A 19430-nucleotide genomic window follows, 5' to 3' on the forward strand; every position below is an offset into this window, starting at 1 on the left:
GGACTGCCTTTGCTGCGTCCCAGAGTGTTTGGATTGTTGTATTTTCATTTGTTTCTATATATTTTTTAAATTCTTCTCTAATTGCCTGATTAGCCCAATCATTCTTAATAGGGGGGGTTTTAACCTCCACATTTTTGAAGGTTTTCCAGACTTTCTCCTGTGATTTATTTCAAGTTTCATAGCATTGTGATCTGAAAGTATGCATGGTATGATCTCTTTTCATTTATATTTAGGGAGGGCTGCTTTATGCTCCAGTATGTGATCTATCTTGGGGAACGTGCCATGTGCTCTCGAAAAGAGGGTGAATTTCCTAACTTCAGGATGCAGAGTTCTAAATATATCTATCAGTTCTGTCTGTTCCAATGTATCGTTGAGGTCCATTGTTTTTTTAGTGATTTTCTTTCTGGTTGATCTATCCATGACTGTCAGTAGAGTATTAATGTCCCCTGCAATTAGCACATTCTTATCAATAAGATTGTTTCTGTCTGTGATTAATTGTTTTATGTATTTGGGCGCTCCTGAATTTGGCGCATAGATATTTATAATTGTTAGTTCTTACTGATGGAGAGAACCTGTCATTATTATATAATGTCCTTCTTCATCTTTTGTTACTGCCTTTACTTTAAAGTCCAGTTTGTCTGATATAAGTATGGCTACTTCACCTTGCTTTTGGCTTCCAGTCGCATGATCGATATTTCTCCATCCCTTTACTTTCAACCTGAAGGTATCTTCAGGTTGAAAATGAATCTGTTATAGACAGCAAATAGATGGATTTTGTTTTTTTGAATCCATTCTGCTACCTGTGTCATTTGGTTGAAGCATTCCGTCCATTTGCATTCAGTGTTATTATTGAATAATGTGGGGTTTAGAGTCGTTGTGATCTCCCTAGAATTCATGTTTATAGTGGTGTCTCTGTCACCTTGTATTCTTTGCAACATTTCTCTCATATTGTCCCTCTTAGGATTTCTTGTAGGGCTGGTTTGGTGGTCATGAATTCTCTCAATTTTTGTTTTTTTGGGAACACCTTTCTCTCTCCTATTTTGAATGACAGGCTTGCTGGATAAAGGATTCTTGGCTGCATGTTTTTCTGTTCATCACATTGAAGATTTCCTGCCATTCGTTCCTGGCCTGCCAAGTTTCATTAGATAGGTCTGTCACCACTCTGATAGATTTCCCTTTGTACGTGAGGTTCCTTTTATTCCTAGCTGCTTTCAGAATTCTCTTATCTTTATATTTTGCCAGTTTCACTATGATATGTCTTGCCAAAGGTTGTTTCAAATGATGTCTTATGGGTTCTTTGTGCCTCTTGAATTTGAATGTCTATATTTCCCCCCAGATTTGGGAAATTCTCAGTTATAATTTGGTCGAGTATCTCTTCAGGACCTTTCTCTGTCTTCATTTTAAGGAATTCCTATGATATGGATATTGTTCCATTTGATTGTATCTCTGATGTCTTGAATTCTCCTTTCCTGCTCCTGGATCAATTTCTCTCTCTTTTTTTCAGCTTCCTCTTTTGCTATAACTATATCTTCTAATTCACCAATTCTTGTCTCTGCCTCGTCAATCCTTGAGGTGGCTGCCTCCAGTTTGTTATTCACCTCATTTATAGCCTTTTCTAACTCATCACACCTATTTTCAAAGTTCCTAGTCATCGTCTCAGTTGCTTCTTTGATGCTTTTTTCAACCCAGCGATTAATTTTATGATGAGTTTTTTACATCCTTGATCCGGTGTGTTGTCTAGATCTGCCTTGTTCAGTTTTGTGGCTGTGACTCCTTCTTCAGGGGAGAGTTCCTTCATTTTGTCATTTTTGCTAGTTTTCTGTCTCTTGTCAGCTTTAGAAAGCTCATTGTGCACTGTGCACCTGTTAATATTGCTCTGTTAAAGGAAGCTTATTGACTGTCCAGGGCCTGTATTTTCAGGAAATATTCTTTTAATGATGTCTCTGAGTTTCTCTTATTGTGCCTTTGAATATTTCTTTTCCCTACTCAGCGATATTTGGGACTCGCTGTTATGCACACTTTGGCTTGTTTCCTGGGGTAGTCCACGAAAGAAAACAGACAGACAAACACAGAGGGAACAGAAGCACACAAATGCACAGATAAATCAAACAAACAGACAACTTAAAAGGGGGAGAGGAAAGAAAGAAATGGAGAAGAAAGAGACGAAAAGAAGAGAAGAAAAGAAAAAAAAATAAAGGAGTTCAGAGGCAACGAAGGACAATGGACAGTCTAAAAGTGTATGACCAGTTGAGGGGAGAGATAAGGATGAGATACAGGAGAATATATCTGGATTTAAGAAAGAAAAAAAAGGAGGGAGAAAGGAGAAAGGAAAATAAGAAGTAAAACTGAAAAAAAATTTTTTTAAGTATACAAGGTAATGATGATAAAAAATGAATACGAAAAAAAAGAAGAAGAAGAAAAAAGAAAACAAGCAAACAAAAAAGCAGCTCCCACTTTTGGATAGGTGTGGTCTGGTGTGGTAGGTCTCAGGAGCTGCTCTCTGAGGCTCCGCCTTGGTGGCTGCAGAGTGTATAATGGCGGCACGCCAAGCTCCGCTGGAACTATGCACTGTAGGCCACTCTAATGAGTCCGATCTTCTGTAGCAGCTGAGCCAAGTTGTATTTTCCAGAACCGCCTGGGTTCAAAGTCCTAGTCCATGCACTTTCATGCTACCACAGGTGAGATGTACTTGCTTTGGAGGCTGGCTTCTTAAGGAGAGGGATCAGTTTCTCTAGGCTCAGGCCGGGATTGGTGCTGCCCCTGCCTGAGGCAAGGTGCGCAGCAGGAGGTGAAGTGTTCGCCCTCACAGACACTGCTGTGGACTTCCAGCCCCCAGCAGGGATAGCGATCGCTAGGGGAGGGAGCAGTTTCCCTTTGCCCCAGCTGGGATTTGTGCACCTTTGCTGCCCGAGGTGCTGGGCGCTGCCGGAAATGAGCTGCTGCTCGGTCCTGCAGCCAAAGCGCGTGCCCTGGTCTCCACAGCTGTGAACTCCCTGCAGGGATAGTGCTAGGGTGGGGGCTATTTTTTTCCCTGTTGGCACCCGGGATTCGGGATTCGCGCAGCCAGTGCTGGAGGCAGGATGCGTCGTGGAAATGAGGTGCGTGCTCCCACTCCTGCAGCCAAGGTCGACGTGAGTGCTTCTGGTGGTGGTGTGCTGCTGTGGCCGCCGACTCCTCACTGGGATGGCGCTGGGCCGCTAGCTGTTCTTTCCCTTGTGCCACCCGGGTTTGGGATTTCGGCTACTGAGCCGTTTCTCTCTCTGAGAGCGGTTAAACGTTCTTTATATTTTCCCTAGAGACAGTACTATGAGTGTGTTCAGTTTCTCTCTCTCTTCCCTTTGTCTCTTGGGCTCTGCGTGCTTGCCCTGGGGTTGGGCTGGGGCTCCCACCTCCCCTGCCTGTCTCAGGCTGGCCCGTTTTCCAGTCTCCCCAGTTTGCACTCACTCACTCAGGCATCTTTGAGGTTGTCTTCTTTCTGGATTCTGTATTTTCTCCTTCTGCTCTTGCAGATGGGAGTAATGTCCTTTTCAGTTCGATAGATGGGGCAGACAAAGTTTACAGAGCTACCGGGGCACCTGGGTGGCTCAGTCGGTTAAGCCTCCGGCTTCGGCTCAGGTCAGACCTCACGTTTGTGGGTTTGAGCCCCACGTCGGGCTCTGTGCTAACAGCTAGCTCAGAGCCTGGAGCCTGCTTCCAGTTCTGTGTCTCCTCCTCTCTCTGCCCCTCCCCCTCTCGTGCTCTGTCTCTCTCTGTATTAAAAATAAATAAAACATTAAGAAAAATAAAAAAAAATAAAAAAGACTCAATGCCATCAAGTCATCCCCAAAGTACTCTTTAAAAAAAAAAAAAGTTTACAGAGCTACCTTCCTCTTCGCCATCTTGGCTCCTCCCCCTATTTTATTTTATTTTTTATATTTAATGTTTATTTATTTTTTAGAGAGATCCAGAGCGAGTGCGGGAGGCAGAGAGAGAGGAGTGAGAATCCCAGGCAGGCTCCACAGTGTCTGTGCAGAGCCCAACACCCGCCTGGATCTCAAACACTAAGATCATGACCTGAGCCAAAATCAAGAGCCACCCCTGGCGTCCTGCTCATGTGTTTAAAAGATAAGCAGCTTTCAATCTAGATTGCATTTTCAACATATTATGTAAAAAAATCGCCTTAGTTAAATCATTCAATTCATTAAATACACTTTCTACTTTCTGTGTTGATTTATCTTTATACTTACATATATACATAAAATACAGAGACATTTAAAAAAACCTATCATGTATCCATTTGAGAATTTGTTACTCACATGGTGACACTTCATCTCTAGATAGGGGTGCATCTCCTAAAGACATCCTTCTGTACTGCTGCAACAGAACTATCTTACTTAAGAAGCGTAACATTAATGTAGTGTAATGTCATGTACTGTAGTATTACTTATTAATGTTATTAATGATCATCCACTGATTATATTTAATGTATTAGTGTGATATATAAACCTAATATAATATTACATTAGTATAACATTAAGGTAAATACTTAGGAAATACAACAGAATTATGAAATATAACTACTATTTAACACATAGTCCATATGTAAATATCTCCTTTTGTCCCAATAGTGTCCTTTAATAGTTGATCCAGGATTCAGTGAAATGACAGAAATTACATTTACTTATTTCTCTTTAATTTATTGTAATCTAAAAACAGTCTCCAGGCTTTTCTACTTGTTGTGACATTGAGATTTTTGAAGAATCCAGACCAGTTGTTTCACAGAATGTCGTCCTCTTGGGATTTCTCTTATTCATTGAAACCTCCTGATTGGGTCCAAGTTAAATGTAATTGATAGAATTACCACGTCAGTGGTGTGTTGTTGACAGTGCATCACCATCTTTAAAAAACCAGTTCTGTGTGGAGCGGGTCCCTGTTTTATAGGGCCCCGTCGCCTGGAAGGGTGATCTGAGACTTGCATCAGTCCTTCTTCTCTGTAAGCCTCTTCCATGTACCCAGTATTGGCAAGGACCAACCCCTCAGCTCAGATGCTGTTCCCCAGTTGGACGCCAGTGCTTTCCAGTGGAGACCATTGATTCGGGCGTTTTCTTGCTGCCTCCTTCCCCTTCAGTATCTTTGAGACCATGGCGGTCTTGTAATGCTTTGTCCCAACCCGCTTGTAATTTGGAGTCCATGGCAATATTGTGAACACTTACTTGGTCTTGTTGTGAGTGTTATTCCCCGGGTTTTGGTTTTCCTGTTTAAGCTTTTTTTGTGTGGACTTAAGAGATTGAGAAACTGTATGCTGTATGCTGCCACCAAACTCTTTTAAAAGGAGTTTTCTATTTGTGTATCTACTTTTATTATCTGTATATATAAAGACTATTGACTGACTTTTTATATGTTAATTTTATATGCTACTACCTTATTGTATCGTGTGAGGTATTTTATCACTGATTCTTGCTATCACTGATTCACTTAAAATTTTAAAGAGGGAGTTTAACCTCAAGTGATAATTTGTGACAGAAGCAGTACAAAGTAGTTTTACAAGGCTTTACTGTTTTATCAGGTCTTTGGTGCCTTACTAGCTGTAAAAGCAAGGGATTTTTGTAGTTGGTGTTCCACTTTAAAAATAGGCAGTACCAGAAACAAATTAGTCTCAATCTTTTAGTTGTAGCATTTCATTTAAGAGGGAGAAAGTATGGAATACCCGTGTGTAGTGTACAGATGTATTAATAGCAGCAGTTGGGGTAGCTCTCCAGCCACTTGTCCTACTCTGTACAAGCTTATTTCACGTTTCCTATGATAATGATAATGACTTGGGCCCTAAATTTCTCTCTCTGTAGTAGTTCTAACTCCTAATTCTTTTTATTATGATAACATACATGTAACTCAGCATTTAATATCTTAACCATTTTTTTAATGGAGCATCTCAAGATTTTTTTAAGTTTGTTTTTTTAATTTTTTAAAACAGTCCTCTAATTCTTTTTCATTATTTTTTGAGAGAGCAGTAGAGAGAGAATCCCAAGTCGGGCAGAGAGAGGGAGAGCAAATGCAGAGCCCGAAGCAGGGCTCCAGCTTACCTGAAGGAGGGCTTGAACTCATGACCCATGAGATCATTACCTGAGCCAAAGTCAGGTATGCCTAACTAACTGCACCACCGAGGCGCCCCAATTTTTTAGACTGTTGATTCATTTTTGAGAGAGTACTTGCACAGGCAGGGGAGGTGCAGACACACACACACACACACACACACACACACACACACACACTCTACAAAGCAGGCTCCGTGCTGTCAGTGCAAAGCCCGATGAGGGGCTCGAACCTATGAACCATGAGATCATGACCCGAACCAACGTTGGACGCTTAACCGACCAAGCCACCCAGCCAATGCACTTAACCATGTTTAAGTGCATTGTTCAGGGCATCTGATAGTTGTGTCAGGGTAGCAACAAGTCTAAAACCTCAATGGGCGTGCTTTGCTGGGGATTGAAATTGGTAAAATCATCAGTCACAGAAACTTCTAGATCAAATGCATAATGAGGGACCCTAAAGGTAGAGAATATGGCTTGCTGCACAGATTCCAGCACAATCTATTGGTTTGGGCTCCTCTCAATGAATGCACATTTGCAGGAAAGCAATAAAGGAACAAATAAAAGGTCAATGTGAATCATATAGAGGCTTTAATACCTACAAAGTTCAACAAGATGCACAGTCTCCTTTTTGGTAGGGGGTGGGGTATCAAGAGACCTGCGAGGGATTAGACATTGTAAATCTGCTCACATAGTTCCATATAACTTCACTGGTTGAGCAGGTCCCTGAAGTTTATTGTGGTTTTTCACCTGGCCTTGCTGGGGGAGGTGTGATAACCTCGCAGGGAGAGCTGTTGAGATTGATGCTACTGACTCAACAGTCAAAACCAGAGGATAGAGAGACTCTTGTACTAAATCCTGACATCCCTATTGGTGTGGCATTTGGCAGGGGGATTTAGATTGTCCTGAGGTAGCACTGCAGACTTCTGTTGGAGGCCTTGCGCTGTGCGCATGAACTGACTTGATCCTCTGGGGTGAGTGGTATGGCCGCGAAGGCCCTGGCAGTGTCCCAGACAACTTAGCAAGTACCGCCCTCCTTGTAATAGGTTTAGTCCGTAGCAGCTGTGACTGTGAGCAGCAGCTAACTCAGTTGACAATAGTTTACTATCGTAAGTCTCCAGCCCCTGTTCACCTTTTTTTCAGTGGCCTTGCAAAGGTTTTGTGTTGAGGTAGCACATCCCTTACTTAAAGTTTTTCATCAGGGTTGTGGTTTCCCTTTGTCCTCCTGGAATTCTGTTCCATTTCTCTTTGGGCCGCTCACGGAAGGGAAATGGTTTGGGGAGCAATTTTTATGTCCCATTAGCATTTCTCGATTGGGGGAATACGTTCTGGCACTTACAGGGTGAGTAACAACAAGCATATGACACAGGAGTTTGTAAATTTCTTCTGTAAAGAACCAGATAGTAAATATTTTATGCTATGCATATCCCATCAGCCTCTGTCACCCCTCCCCGCTTCCCGCTCTTTAACAGTTCTTTACAAATAAAAAAATTATTGCTAGGTTGGGTGTCAGTCATATCATAAACCTTTAGGTATATAAGCAGCAAAAGAATAGTTAATACCAAAAGGCTTGGCTACAAAGTCATGTTACCATCTTGCTCTACTGAATCTTTCCACAACATTCTTTCATGGGCCCAGATTTATGTGTAATTACTGTTTGGTGGCAAACTATTATTTTTCTGACTAAATGCTTCAAAATCTATATTGAGGCCTTAGCAACCCCGCTTCCTGTTACCCAATTTTTTTTTTTAAAGATTTTCATGGTACATTTTTCAGGTTTGTAAACATAATCACTTCCTCAGACTCTTTTAGATTTGTTCTGTGTTCAGTTTGTTAGATCATCACTACCAGGCCTCTTAGCACAGGGTCTCCAGTAAGTTTTTTATATCATCTCTTAAACTGACTGAATTTTATTATCAAGTTTTTTCAAGAACCTCTGTTCTCTTGAATTTTTCATAATGGAATATCATTCCTGCCTTAACTTTAGAATTCTTCTCCCATTCTGTGGGTTGCCTTTTAGTTTTGTTGTTTCCTTCACTGTGCAGAAGCCTTTTATTTTGATGTAGCTCTACGAGTTTATTTTTGCTTTTATTTCCTTTGCCTCAACAGACATATCTAGAAAAATGTTGCTATGGCTGATGTCACAGAAATTTCTGCCTGTGCTCTCTTCAAGGACTTTTATAGTTTCAGGGTTCAAATTTTGGACTTCAGCCCATTTTGAGTTTATTTTTGGTGTATGGTGTATAGAAGAAAGAAAATATGTGGTGAAAGGAAGTGGTCCAGTTTCATTTTTTGCATGAAGCTGTCCAGCTTTCCCAACACCATTTGTTGGAGAGACTGTCTCTTCCCTATTGTATATTCATTCCTCTTTTGTTAATAATTAACTGACCGTATAGTTGTGGATTTATTTTTGAGTTTTCTGTTCTTTTACATTGATCTATGTGTGTCTCTTCTTTTATTAATAGTTATTTTTGAGAGAGGAGAGCACAAGCTGGGGAGGGGCAGAGAGGGGGGGACAGAAGACCTGAAGTGGGCTCTGTGCTGACAGCAGGGAGCCTGATCTGGGGCCCAAACTGACAAACCCTGAGAACCCTGAGATTGTTACCTGAGCTGAAGTCAGACACTCAACTGACTGGGCCACCCAAGTGCCCTCTATGTGTCTGTTTTAAGAAGTTTTTTTTTTTTAACTTTCAAAAAGTTTATTTATGTTGAGATCGAGACATCACAAGTAGGAGAGAGGCAGAGAGAGAGGCAGACAGAAAATCCCAAACAGGCTCCACATTGACAGCATGGAGCCAGCATCAAGAGATCATGATCTGAGCCGGAACCAAGAGTCAAGATGCGTACACTGAGCCACTCAGGTACCCCCATTTTTAATGCCAGTGCCGTGCTGTTTTAAGTACCACTGTTTTGGAATGTAGCTTGAAACCTGGAATTGTGATACCTCCAGTTTTGTTTTTCTTTTTCAAGATTGCTCTGGCTACTTAAGGTCTTGTGGTTCCATATAAATTTTAGAGGATTGTTTGTTCTAGTGTTGCGACAATCTGAAAAGAGACCTGAGGCAAGGGAATGAGGAAGAAAGAGGAGACAGAAAGTCAGGGGATGGGAGGGACACTCAGAGCCATTGCACCAAAAGTGTCATTCTTTATTAGCAGTTTGTAGCTTTTATACAATAACCACAGGAACTACTGTCGAATAAGCAAAGCATAAAAATAGGCCAAGTTACTTATTTTCCAGACTGTCCCCCTTGTGACCCTGCTTGCTAAAGCATACTTCCCTATGACCTCATGGAAGGATGAGAACTCTCAAGGGCTCAGGAGGAGGAATTGTGGTAGACCCTTATTTTTAAAGGTCAGGGGCTGACCAGACCTTGGCATTTAAACACATCAGGGGCACGTGTGCAGGGCACACGGAAGAGTCCCGAGAGCTGTTGCTCTACTTGTGGGAGGTGCTTCCCCTTGACAAGAAGGGACACTTCCCTCTAAGGAGCTATAGTTCGACCGGTCACTCCTCCTGGGCTGCCGCTTCCCACATTCTAGTTCTGTGAAAAGTGTTGATATTTTGATAGGGATTGCATTAAATGTGTAGATTGCCTTGGGTAGTATAGACATTTTAACAGTATTTGTTCTTCTGACCCATTTCTTTGCGTCGTCTAGATTTTCTTTCATTAGTGTTTTCTAGTTTTCAGAGTACAGGTCTTTCACCTTTTGGTTAAGTTTATCCCTAGATATTTTACTATTTTTGGTGCAGTTGTAAGGGGGGTTGCTTTCTTCACTTTCTGCTGCTCCATTATTGGTGTATAGGATGGCACAGATTTCTGTACATGGGTTGATTTTGTATCCTGTTATCCTCTACTGGTTTTTCAGTGGAGTCTTTTGAGTTTTCTATATGTGGTAATCATGCCATCTACAAATGGAGTTTTACTCCTTCCTTGCCAGTCTGGATACCTTTTATTGCCTTATGTTGTCTTCTGTGGCTTGGACTTCCTGTGCTGTGTTGAATAAAAGGGGTGAGAATGAACATCTCATCTTGTTCCTAACCTCAGGGCAGAAGCTCTCAGTGTGATGTTGGCTGTGGGTTTTTCATGTAAATCCTTTATTATATTGAGGTGTGTGAGGACCAGTATGTATTTTTACCTCTTTCAGACGCTAGAGGGAATGGCAAGGGTGCGGGATAAAAGCTCAGCGAGGGCAGCATGAATTTCTGGTAAAACCCCAGACCAGCTCTCTTTTACTACTACATGGATAAATGTCTTGTTCTCGGTTTTAATGTGTCAGCTATGTGGGATATCTCATTCCTGTGGGAGAACACCCTAGGATTTGATAGAATTCACTCTTTGCCTAGGTCCTTCCTTGACTTCCAGAGAGTCAACCCCTCTTCACTCTTCCTGTCTTTTATCTCCTGCTTGTTCCTTTTTCTGCCCTGTAGCTAGTATTACTCTTTAGGCAGAAACATAACAAATTAAGGGGGCCGGAAAAGGAAAAGATAAAATATCTTTTCTTTCCAGATTTCGGAGTTTTTGTGATATTCTCAGAATTCTAGGGAATTGGAAGCAGGATAAAGAGCTGAATTCTATAGCTCAGACTGGGACAATTTCTGCTGTTATTAATAAAATTTTCTGTTTCATTTCCTGATTGCCAGTTTTTGTTTAATGCATTATCATTTTCTTAAATATTACAAGTATTATTGCAAACTTTTTTTTTTTTAAAGAAAATTTTACATATTTATTCTGAGGGAGAGGGAGGGAGCGCGCGCCCCCTGGGAGGGGCAGAGAGATAGAGTCCCAGACATTCTCTGTGCTGTCAGCAGGGAGGGAACTCCGGAGATCACTGCCTGAGCCCAAATCGAGAGTTGAATAGTTAACCAGACTGAGCCACCCAGGCGCCCCTGTTTTATGCATCATTATTTGCTTTTGTCATCTTCTGAATTTCAGTTGCTGTTGGGTTTGTTGTTTCATCTCTTTTTCCTACTGGTTTCTGTTTGTTCATTTGTTTTTTACTTGGTTAACATCGGAAAAATTTGATGTGATGTTTCATGTCACCTTTTTAAGTGCTTGAGAGTTAGTTGACTTAAGGTACTCTAGTCACTCCATTCCAACACAGAATTGTGTTATGTTAAAACAACTCATGTTTGTTTTCTTTCTTTTTTTAAAAATTTAAAAATGTTTTTATTCATGTTTTATTTTTGAGAGAGCGAGCGAGCGAGCGAGCAAGCACAAGTGGGGGAGGGACAGAGAGAAAGGGAGACACAGAATCCGAAGCAGGCTCCAGGCTCTGAGCTGTCGGCACAGAGCTCAATGTGGGGTCAGACTCACACACTGTGAGATCATGACCTGAGCCGAAGTCAGACGTTTAACCGACTGAGCCACCGAGGTAACCCTGTTTCCTTTCTTACGTTATGGCTACATAAATACTTTCTAATATTGGGCTTCCTGATGAACTCTTCTTGGCACTTAGTGATAATGAAATTCTTTACTACATACCATTGAACCTTTGTTAAAAATTTACTCTAGATTTTTTTCTGGGAAGTAACCTCAAGCTTCTAGAATTCACTTTTTAATTTACAGCAGACATTTTTGTCAGTGGTTCAGTGATTATATGTGTACTTTCAAAATTCTCTTAAGATCTGTCTAATTCTTTTGGGTCTAAGCACATGAATTTATTTTGAGGGTTATCTCTATTGTTGTGTACTTTAATTTTCCTTAAAATTTTTTTCTTTATGTTTCTTAATGTCTCTCTCTTTTGAGAGAGAGAGAGATAGAGAGAGAGAGAGAGAGACCACGAGCGTGATAGAGCACAAGCAGGGGAGAGTCAGAGAGAGGGAGACACAGAATCTGAAGCAGGCTCCAGGCTCTGAGCTGTCAACACAGAGCCCAATGTGGGGCTCAAACTCACGAACTGTGAGATCACCACCTGAGGCCAAGTCGGGGTTATGAGCCACCAAAGCACCCCTTAATTTTACTTTAAGAATTTCTTTACCCATTCCAGTTTGTACACAAGAACCCTAAACGTAGGTTAAAAACTCTTGTATAATTGTTCTTTAAAATAGTTCATTCTGGAACTAAAGCTACTTTAAAATTGACGTTTTTCTCTCCCTTTCTTCTTTTCATCTTTTCCTTCCTTTCTCCACTCTTTCACCTTTCCATGTTAAAATTTCACATCATAGCCAGCTTGTCTATTTTTTTCTTTAAATTAAAAAAAGTCTGCCTTTTAAAGGTTTTATTTCTGTTTCTTCGAGAGTATAGATAAAAGAGTCCTCTTTGTGATTGTTTAAGTGATTTGTTTCTGATCTATAAAAATAGGTCCTCACACAGGGCTCTTTTAAGGAATAAATGAGATACATGTCTTTGTATGATTCTGATTAGCTGTGCGCACTGATCCAGTTGGGAGTGGCACTGGGTGTTCTGACCTGTGGCATTACAGAAAACGTATCCGGTACTGGTTTATTTCCTTTTGGTTGTGTTTCCTCCGTGCCCAATACATTTTAAAAACTAATTCATGTTAACTACTTTCCTAAATCTCTAAGTATTCCTTTAGGACATACTGATTTTAATGGCTATTATATGATCTTATAATAATTTTTTCAGTTGTATCTTTGTTGTTGCATATTCAGATTGTTTGCAGGTTTTTCCTCATTGCAAATAGTACTGTAATAAACTGTATTTAATCCTTTGTTCACCTCCTAGAGGTGAAATTACTAGGACAGAGAACATTTTTATGGTTTCTAATTCTTTTAAAATTGCCCTTTGCAATTTATAGTCTCTCTAATGTATGCAAGTGCTCATTTCACTATAACCTGAGCAACATTGGGTCTTATCAAAAGCAAAACCCAACAGTTTTGATTACTAGTGAGAGAAAAATATTACCTTTAGTTCTTAATGATTGAGTTGCACATTTTTTTGTTATATAGTGACTCTTGTTTTATTTTTGTGAATGATCTTTTTACATTGTTCTGTGGCGCATATATATATATTTGTATAAAAAATTTGTATAAAAAATTTAAACAGTGCTAAAAATGTAGAACATATTTTACTCATTTTCCAAATGTTTGCTTTTTAAAGGTTTTTAAATTTATGTAGAAGCATTTTAAATGTGAATAGCTAAACATCCTTTTTCCCTTTATAATTTTTTACTTTCTTTTTATACTTAGAAAAGTCTTTTCTTCTATCCATCCATTTAGGATGGATAATTTCAATTGTTTGTTATTTAACTCTTTAAAATAATACATCTGGATTTTGTTATATTTTGAATAATGTACTTATCCTCAAGTCATTAACCAGTGTTTCTAGTACCATTATTATGTAATTTTAGTCTTGCCTTGCAGATTTGGAATCCCTTCCTTATCATGTGCTAAATATTTGCATAGAATTGAATCTTTTCCTGCAATATCCTTTTGTTGTGTGGCTCTACTAAAATCAGTCTCTCACTCTTTTTTAAATTTTTATTTATGTTAATGTTTATTTGTTTATTTTTGAGAGAGTGCAAGTAGAGGAGGGGCAGAGAGAGAGGGAGACTCAGAATCCCAAGCAGGTTCTGCCTCGGCGATACAGAGCCTGATGCAGGGCTCTGACGCACGAACATTGAGATCATGACCTGAGCTGAAATCAGGAGTTGGATGCTCAACTAACTGAGCCCACCCAGGCACCCTTCTCTTTTTTGATCTTACTCAAAATTTTTATTTAAATTCTAGCTAGTTAAAGTATAGTGTATTACTAGTTTCGGGTGTAGAATTTAGTTACTCATCACGTACATGCACACCTAGTGCTCACCACAGGTGCCCTCTGTATTCCCCGTCACATGTCTGATCTGTCGCCCCACCAGCCTCCCCTCCAGTCACCCTCAGTTTGTTCTCTCTAGTTAAGAGTCTGTTTCTTGGTTTGTCTCCCTCCTCCTTTTCCTTCCATGTTCATTTGTTTGGTTCTTAAATTCCACATATGAGTGAAATCCTATGGTGTTTGTCTTTCTCTGACTTATTTTGCTTAGCATAATACTCTCTAGCTCCATCTATATCATTGCAAATGGCAAGATTTTATTCTTTTTGATGGCTGAGTAATATTCCATTGTGTATATATACCACATCTTCTTTATCCATTTGTCAGTTGATGGACATGTGGGCTCTACTCATAATTTGCCTATTGCTGATAAAGCTGCTTAAACATTGGGGTGCATGTATCCCTTAGAATCATTATTTTTATTTCCTTTGGGTAAATACCTGGTAGTGCAGTCCCTGGATTATAGGATCATTCTTTTTTTTTTTTTTAAGTTAAGCCTCCGTCTGGAGCTTGAAATCAAGACCCTGAGATCAAGATTTGGATACTGGATACTGATACCAATCTCCCCAGGGTAGTTCTATTTTTTAACTTTTTGAGAAGCCTCCATACTGTTTTCCAGTGAAAATCAGCCTATCTCTTTAGTGAAACTAATTAGACTGTTTTGATTCATATTTTACATACTAGGAATATAATGTGTTCACGTCTGTTTCCATGGAATCATCCCATCTCTTGTAGAGTAAAGCCCTTGAAGAAGGAAAACATGAAGGTTTAAAATGCTTCTTCATTATCGCTTCTCGGCCTTTTGGCTAAGATCAAGTGTAAAATGCTTCTTCATTATCTTTATGGGAGAAAAATATTGATATAAAACTTACAGACCTGGGATCATTTGAACCTCATTTTAAAATTAGATTGTAATTTATACTTTTTTTTAACTCTCATTATCCAATTGTGTATTCTGGTGTTGTTTTCAAGTAGCCACTGTTGCTTGGTAAACCATCCCACAACTTATAGTGCCTTATAACAGGCAGAGTTCAGGCACAATTCATCTTGCTTCCACCTGGTATCAACTGGGTTTACCTCTGAGGCTACATTCAGCTGGTGGCTGGCAGGGCAGTGTAATATAGGCTTTTTTTAAAAGTCCTTTTGACATTTTAAGTCATTTTACTTTTATTAAATAAGGTAGTCTTATTCACATGTCTGGTGTTGGATGCTGCTGGGTCTAGGCTGGGCTACTTCAGTTTTTCTCCACAGGATCTCATTCTCTACTTGATTATCTATCAGAGAGTTTGAAGTGGTTATTACATGGTGGCTAGAATCCAAGAGGCAAAGGTGGAAGCCATCTAAGGCTTCATAAAGCTTTGGGCTCCTGAACTTGTACACCATCACTGTGCACATCCTCTTGGCCAAAACAAGTCACAAAGCTAAAGCAGCTTCATGGTGGGTGGAGAAGAGGGCATGGGAGGAGCAGTGACATCTTGCTACAAAGAAACAGAGGCAGGATTTCTGGGTGGTGATTACTAAGATCTGTTGTAATTAAAATGTAACTATATATTTTTTAAATTTTTATTTCAAAATGTATATCTTTGATAGAGACATAGCGCGAGTCGGGGAGGGTCAGAGAGAGAGGGAGACACAGAATCCGAAGCAGGCTCCAGGCTCTAAGCTGTATGTTTTATTTATTTTTGAGAGACAGAGACTATGAGAGAGGGAGGGGCACAGAGAAGGAGACACAGAATCTGAAGCAGGCTCCAAGCTCAGTGCTGTCAGCACAGAGCCCTACGTGGGGCTTGAACCCACGAACTGTGAGATCATGACCTGACCCGAAGTCGGACACTTACCTGACTGAGCCACCCAGGTGTTCCAAGTCCACCAGTTATAATACTTTAAAGTGAAAGTAGCACACCACAACTTTAAATTATTTTAAAAAATTTTTTAAAATTTATTTACAGAGAGTGAGAGAGCATGAGTGGGGTAGGGGCAGAGAGAATCTCAAGCAGCTCCACGCTGTCAACGTTGAGCTCAAACTTAGAAAACTGTGAGATCATGAGTTAAACCGAAATTAAGAGTCAGATGCTTAACTGATGGAGCTACCCACACAATCCTAAATTATTTTGGTTTGAGGAAGCTAATTAATTCATTTTTCTGAGTAATCCTGGGAAAGAATTTCTTACCTGAGTTTCTGTGCCCTGGTTTCCAGTTTGTGGGACATACAATTTAATGCATAGTGATGTAGTGTATTCTAATGTGATGACGCATGTCAAAGTGCTATGTAAATTTTAAAATGCAATTTATAAAATGTACCAAAAGTATATGGTGTTTTTTTGTTTTGTTTTAAATGTTTGTTTATTTTGAGAGAGTGGGGGGAGGGGAAGGGAGGGAGAGAGAATCACAAACAGGATCCACACTCACCATAGAGCCTGATGTGGGGCTTGATCTCATGACTCTGAGAACCTGACCTAAGCTGAAATCCAGAGTCAGATAGATGCTCAACCAACTGAGCTACCGAGGAACCCCTTGGTGTTTGTGAGAAGAAAAAATATATATGTTCCTTGATATAAATGCAGCAAATAATTATAGACGCCATTTGTTTATATATTATTTTAGGTTGGTCAAGAATAAGTGAGCTGAAATCACTTAAAATAATTTGCACTAGTATTACTATACATCTTAATGTATAATAATACTATTTTACTAGCATTGTTTATAAAATAATATGACTACAATAAAAGGAAGTAATGTTTTTATTTTTTGTCAAGTATTCCTTACCATTTTGAGTTACTAAACAGAATTATGAAAGAATCTCATCTTAATGGTTTATTATTTAAATTGGTTTTTATTTCTGTACATTTCTAGAAATATAAAGAGAAGGACAAACACAAGCAGAAACACAAGAAGCAACCAGAGCCATCACCTGCATTGGTTCCTTCTTTGACTGTTACCACAGAAAAAGTAAGTTTTAAGTGTCATGTTTTGTTTTATATAATAACTAGTTATGTGCTGACTTTTACCTTTAAGAAGTATTGTCATTCTCAGTGTCCTGGTTCCCTTTAACTTTTCCTACGTCTTTAACCCTATGTTAGGCACTTCAGGATTCCCATTTCTTCTTATTTTATCCTACATTCTGTTTATACTCTGTTTTGAAAAATATTAAGTAAGGCTGATAACTTGGGAGCCATCACTGAGATTAAGAATTTTGGCAATAGAGTGGGCTTTTTCCCCTCGTGATTTTGAATTCTGGCTTTACCACTTAGTGTTAATTAACCTCTTTGTAACGTTGTTAGGTCATCTGTAAAATTAGGTAAATGATTATTGGAATTGAGTAAGATAATACATGTAAAACAATTACAACAGTATCTGGTTCATAGGAAGTATTATAGTAAAGGTTAATTGTGCCCAATGCAGAAACAAATGGGGACAGCGAAGGTGATGGGACATAGTTAGACGGAGTGGGGAGAGGAGTGCGAGCTGAGGTTGGGGAAGAGGCCGGTCATGCAGGGCTGCACCAACCAGTGGACGGACTTGGTTTTTTAGTTTGACTAAAAAGCAAGCCATTGGTGTGTTCTGAACTGAGATGTAATATCATCTGACTTGGGTTTTGTAAGGACCTCTGGTAGCTTGGGTAGACTGTAGAGAGTCAAGGTTGGAAACACAGAAGCCATTAGGAGATTATTACAGTAATGGAGAGAGGGATGAATATATTTAAACAGAGAACCCATGTAGCTTTCTCATAAAGAAGATGAGAGGTGTGAGAGCAAGAGAGAATCCAAAGAAGAGTCAAAGGGTGTTGGACCAGATAACTAGAAAAAAACGGAATTGCTGTTAACAAAGATGGGAAAGACTGTGGGTGTGGTAGGTTGAGGACAAGATGAGGAATTCAGTTTTGGATATAGTATTAGTATTTGCTTGCTACCAGAACACATTTATTAATTTAAAACACTATAAACTTGTTATCCCCTGTTCTGTAGACTGGAAGACTGGGGTGGGGTCAGCTGATTACCTTGGATCTCTCAAAGCTGAAGTCAAGGTGTTGGGTGGCCTGGGTTCTTATCTGGGAGCAAGAGCTTCTAAGCTCATTCTGGTTATTAATTTATGCCCAATTCATTTCTGGCTCTCAGCTGAGGTCTGCCCTTAGCTTCTAGATGCTCTCTTCGGTCCCTCCAGGTGTCCATCCATCTCAGAATCAGAAATGGCCATACTTGAAATTTCTCTGACTTCTCTGCCGCATTTTTTCTGCTTCTGGCCATAGAAAGTACTCTTCTTTTAAGGGTTCATGAGATTAGATTGGACCTGCCTGAAAAATTCAGAATAATTTTTTCTTTGTTTTAACTTCTTTTAATGTTTATTGATATTCGAGAGAGAGCGAGCAAGAGTGAGCGTGGGGGACGAGCAGAGAGAGAGGGAGACACAGAATCAGAAGCAGGTTCCAGGCTCTGAGGTGTTAGCACAGAGCCTGACTTAAGGCTCGAACTTGTGAACTGCACTATTATGACCTGAGCCAAAGCTGGACACTTAACTAACTGAGCCACCCAGGCACTCTAGAATGATTTTCTTATTTTAACCTCTGGAGCCTTACTTAAATTAGCGAAGGCCCTTTTGCTGTTAACATAACCTATCACATTTTTAGGGATTAGGATGTGGACGTATTGGCTGGGCTGTTCTGCCTACGTTAGGGTTGAAATATTTATTAGACATCCAAATAGAAATGTTAATTAGCCAGTGGCATGCATAGTGTGGCATTTGGGATAGAGTTCAGACTTAGGATACAAATTTGGGAATTGTATGCTTATAGAGTTTCCTTAAAGTCATGAGAGTGGGTGTCAGTGGAGGAGTGAGTGCAGGTGGGGAGGAGACAAGGCCTTAGGACACCCTAGGGCTGCCGGTATTGAGTGGTCTGGGAGAAGAGGGGAAACTAGCAAATAAATCCGAGAAGAGGGCCAGAGTTTGGACGAAAACCAAGAGGTTGTGGATATGCTGGAAGTGAAGTTAAAGAAAAGGGAAAAAAAAGTTAACTGTGTCATAATAATATGAGAACTAGCTATCATGTTTAGTTATATGGTAATCTGAATGTTTGAGTTTGAACTTTGTAGAATGTTAAAAATGGAAACATACAGTATTTACACTTTATCTGCTTTTACTTGGCATACTTAGAAATTTATCCATGTTGTGTGTATCAATACCTCCTCTTGATTGCTGACTACTTTCTATTGTATGGACATACCATAATGATTATCCATTCAGTAATTGATGGACATTCAGATTGTTTTCCAGTTTTTAGCTATTAAATAAAGCTACTAGAAATATAATACAAATCTTAATTTGGACAGATTTTTCTTGGAAAAATAGCTGGGTCACATGGTAGGTATATCCTTAATTTTAAAAGACACTATCAGACTACTTTCCAAAACAGTTGAACCATTCAGTGATTCTCCCAGCACTGTACCAGAGTTCTGTTCCTCGATGTTCTCTGCACCCCTTGGTATGGTTAACTTCGCCATTTCTAGTGTATCGGTATGCAGTACTTTCTCATTGAGGTTTCGGTTTGCACTTCTTTAATGACAAAATCATGTCCAGCATCTTTCCGTGTATGTATT

General features: G+C 39.8%; 1 protein-coding gene and 1 pseudogene across 13 annotated transcripts in view; both read left to right on the forward strand.

Moving 5' to 3' along the window:
- Positions 1 to 19430, forward strand: part of MLLT10 (MLLT10 histone lysine methyltransferase DOT1L cofactor) — a 235419-nt gene that overhangs the window by 122917 nt on the left and 93072 nt on the right. For all 13 annotated transcript variants that reach the window (XR_003914122.1, XM_029953345.1, XM_029953343.1 and 10 more), the window contains one exon: positions 16693 to 16788. Coding sequence is in view for 12 of the 13 variants with exons in the window: in XM_029953345.1 (XP_029809205.1) it covers positions 16693 to 16788 (96 nt within the window). In the remaining variant the exon portion in view is untranslated. The remainder of the gene's footprint in view (positions 1 to 16692; positions 16789 to 19430) is intronic.
- Positions 14626 to 14786, forward strand: LOC115305760 (annotated as a pseudogene).

This window comes from Suricata suricatta, chromosome 10, assembly GCF_006229205.1.
Source record: "Suricata suricatta isolate VVHF042 chromosome 10, meerkat_22Aug2017_6uvM2_HiC, whole genome shotgun sequence".
Taxonomy (NCBI): Eukaryota; Metazoa; Chordata; class Mammalia; order Carnivora; family Herpestidae; genus Suricata; species Suricata suricatta.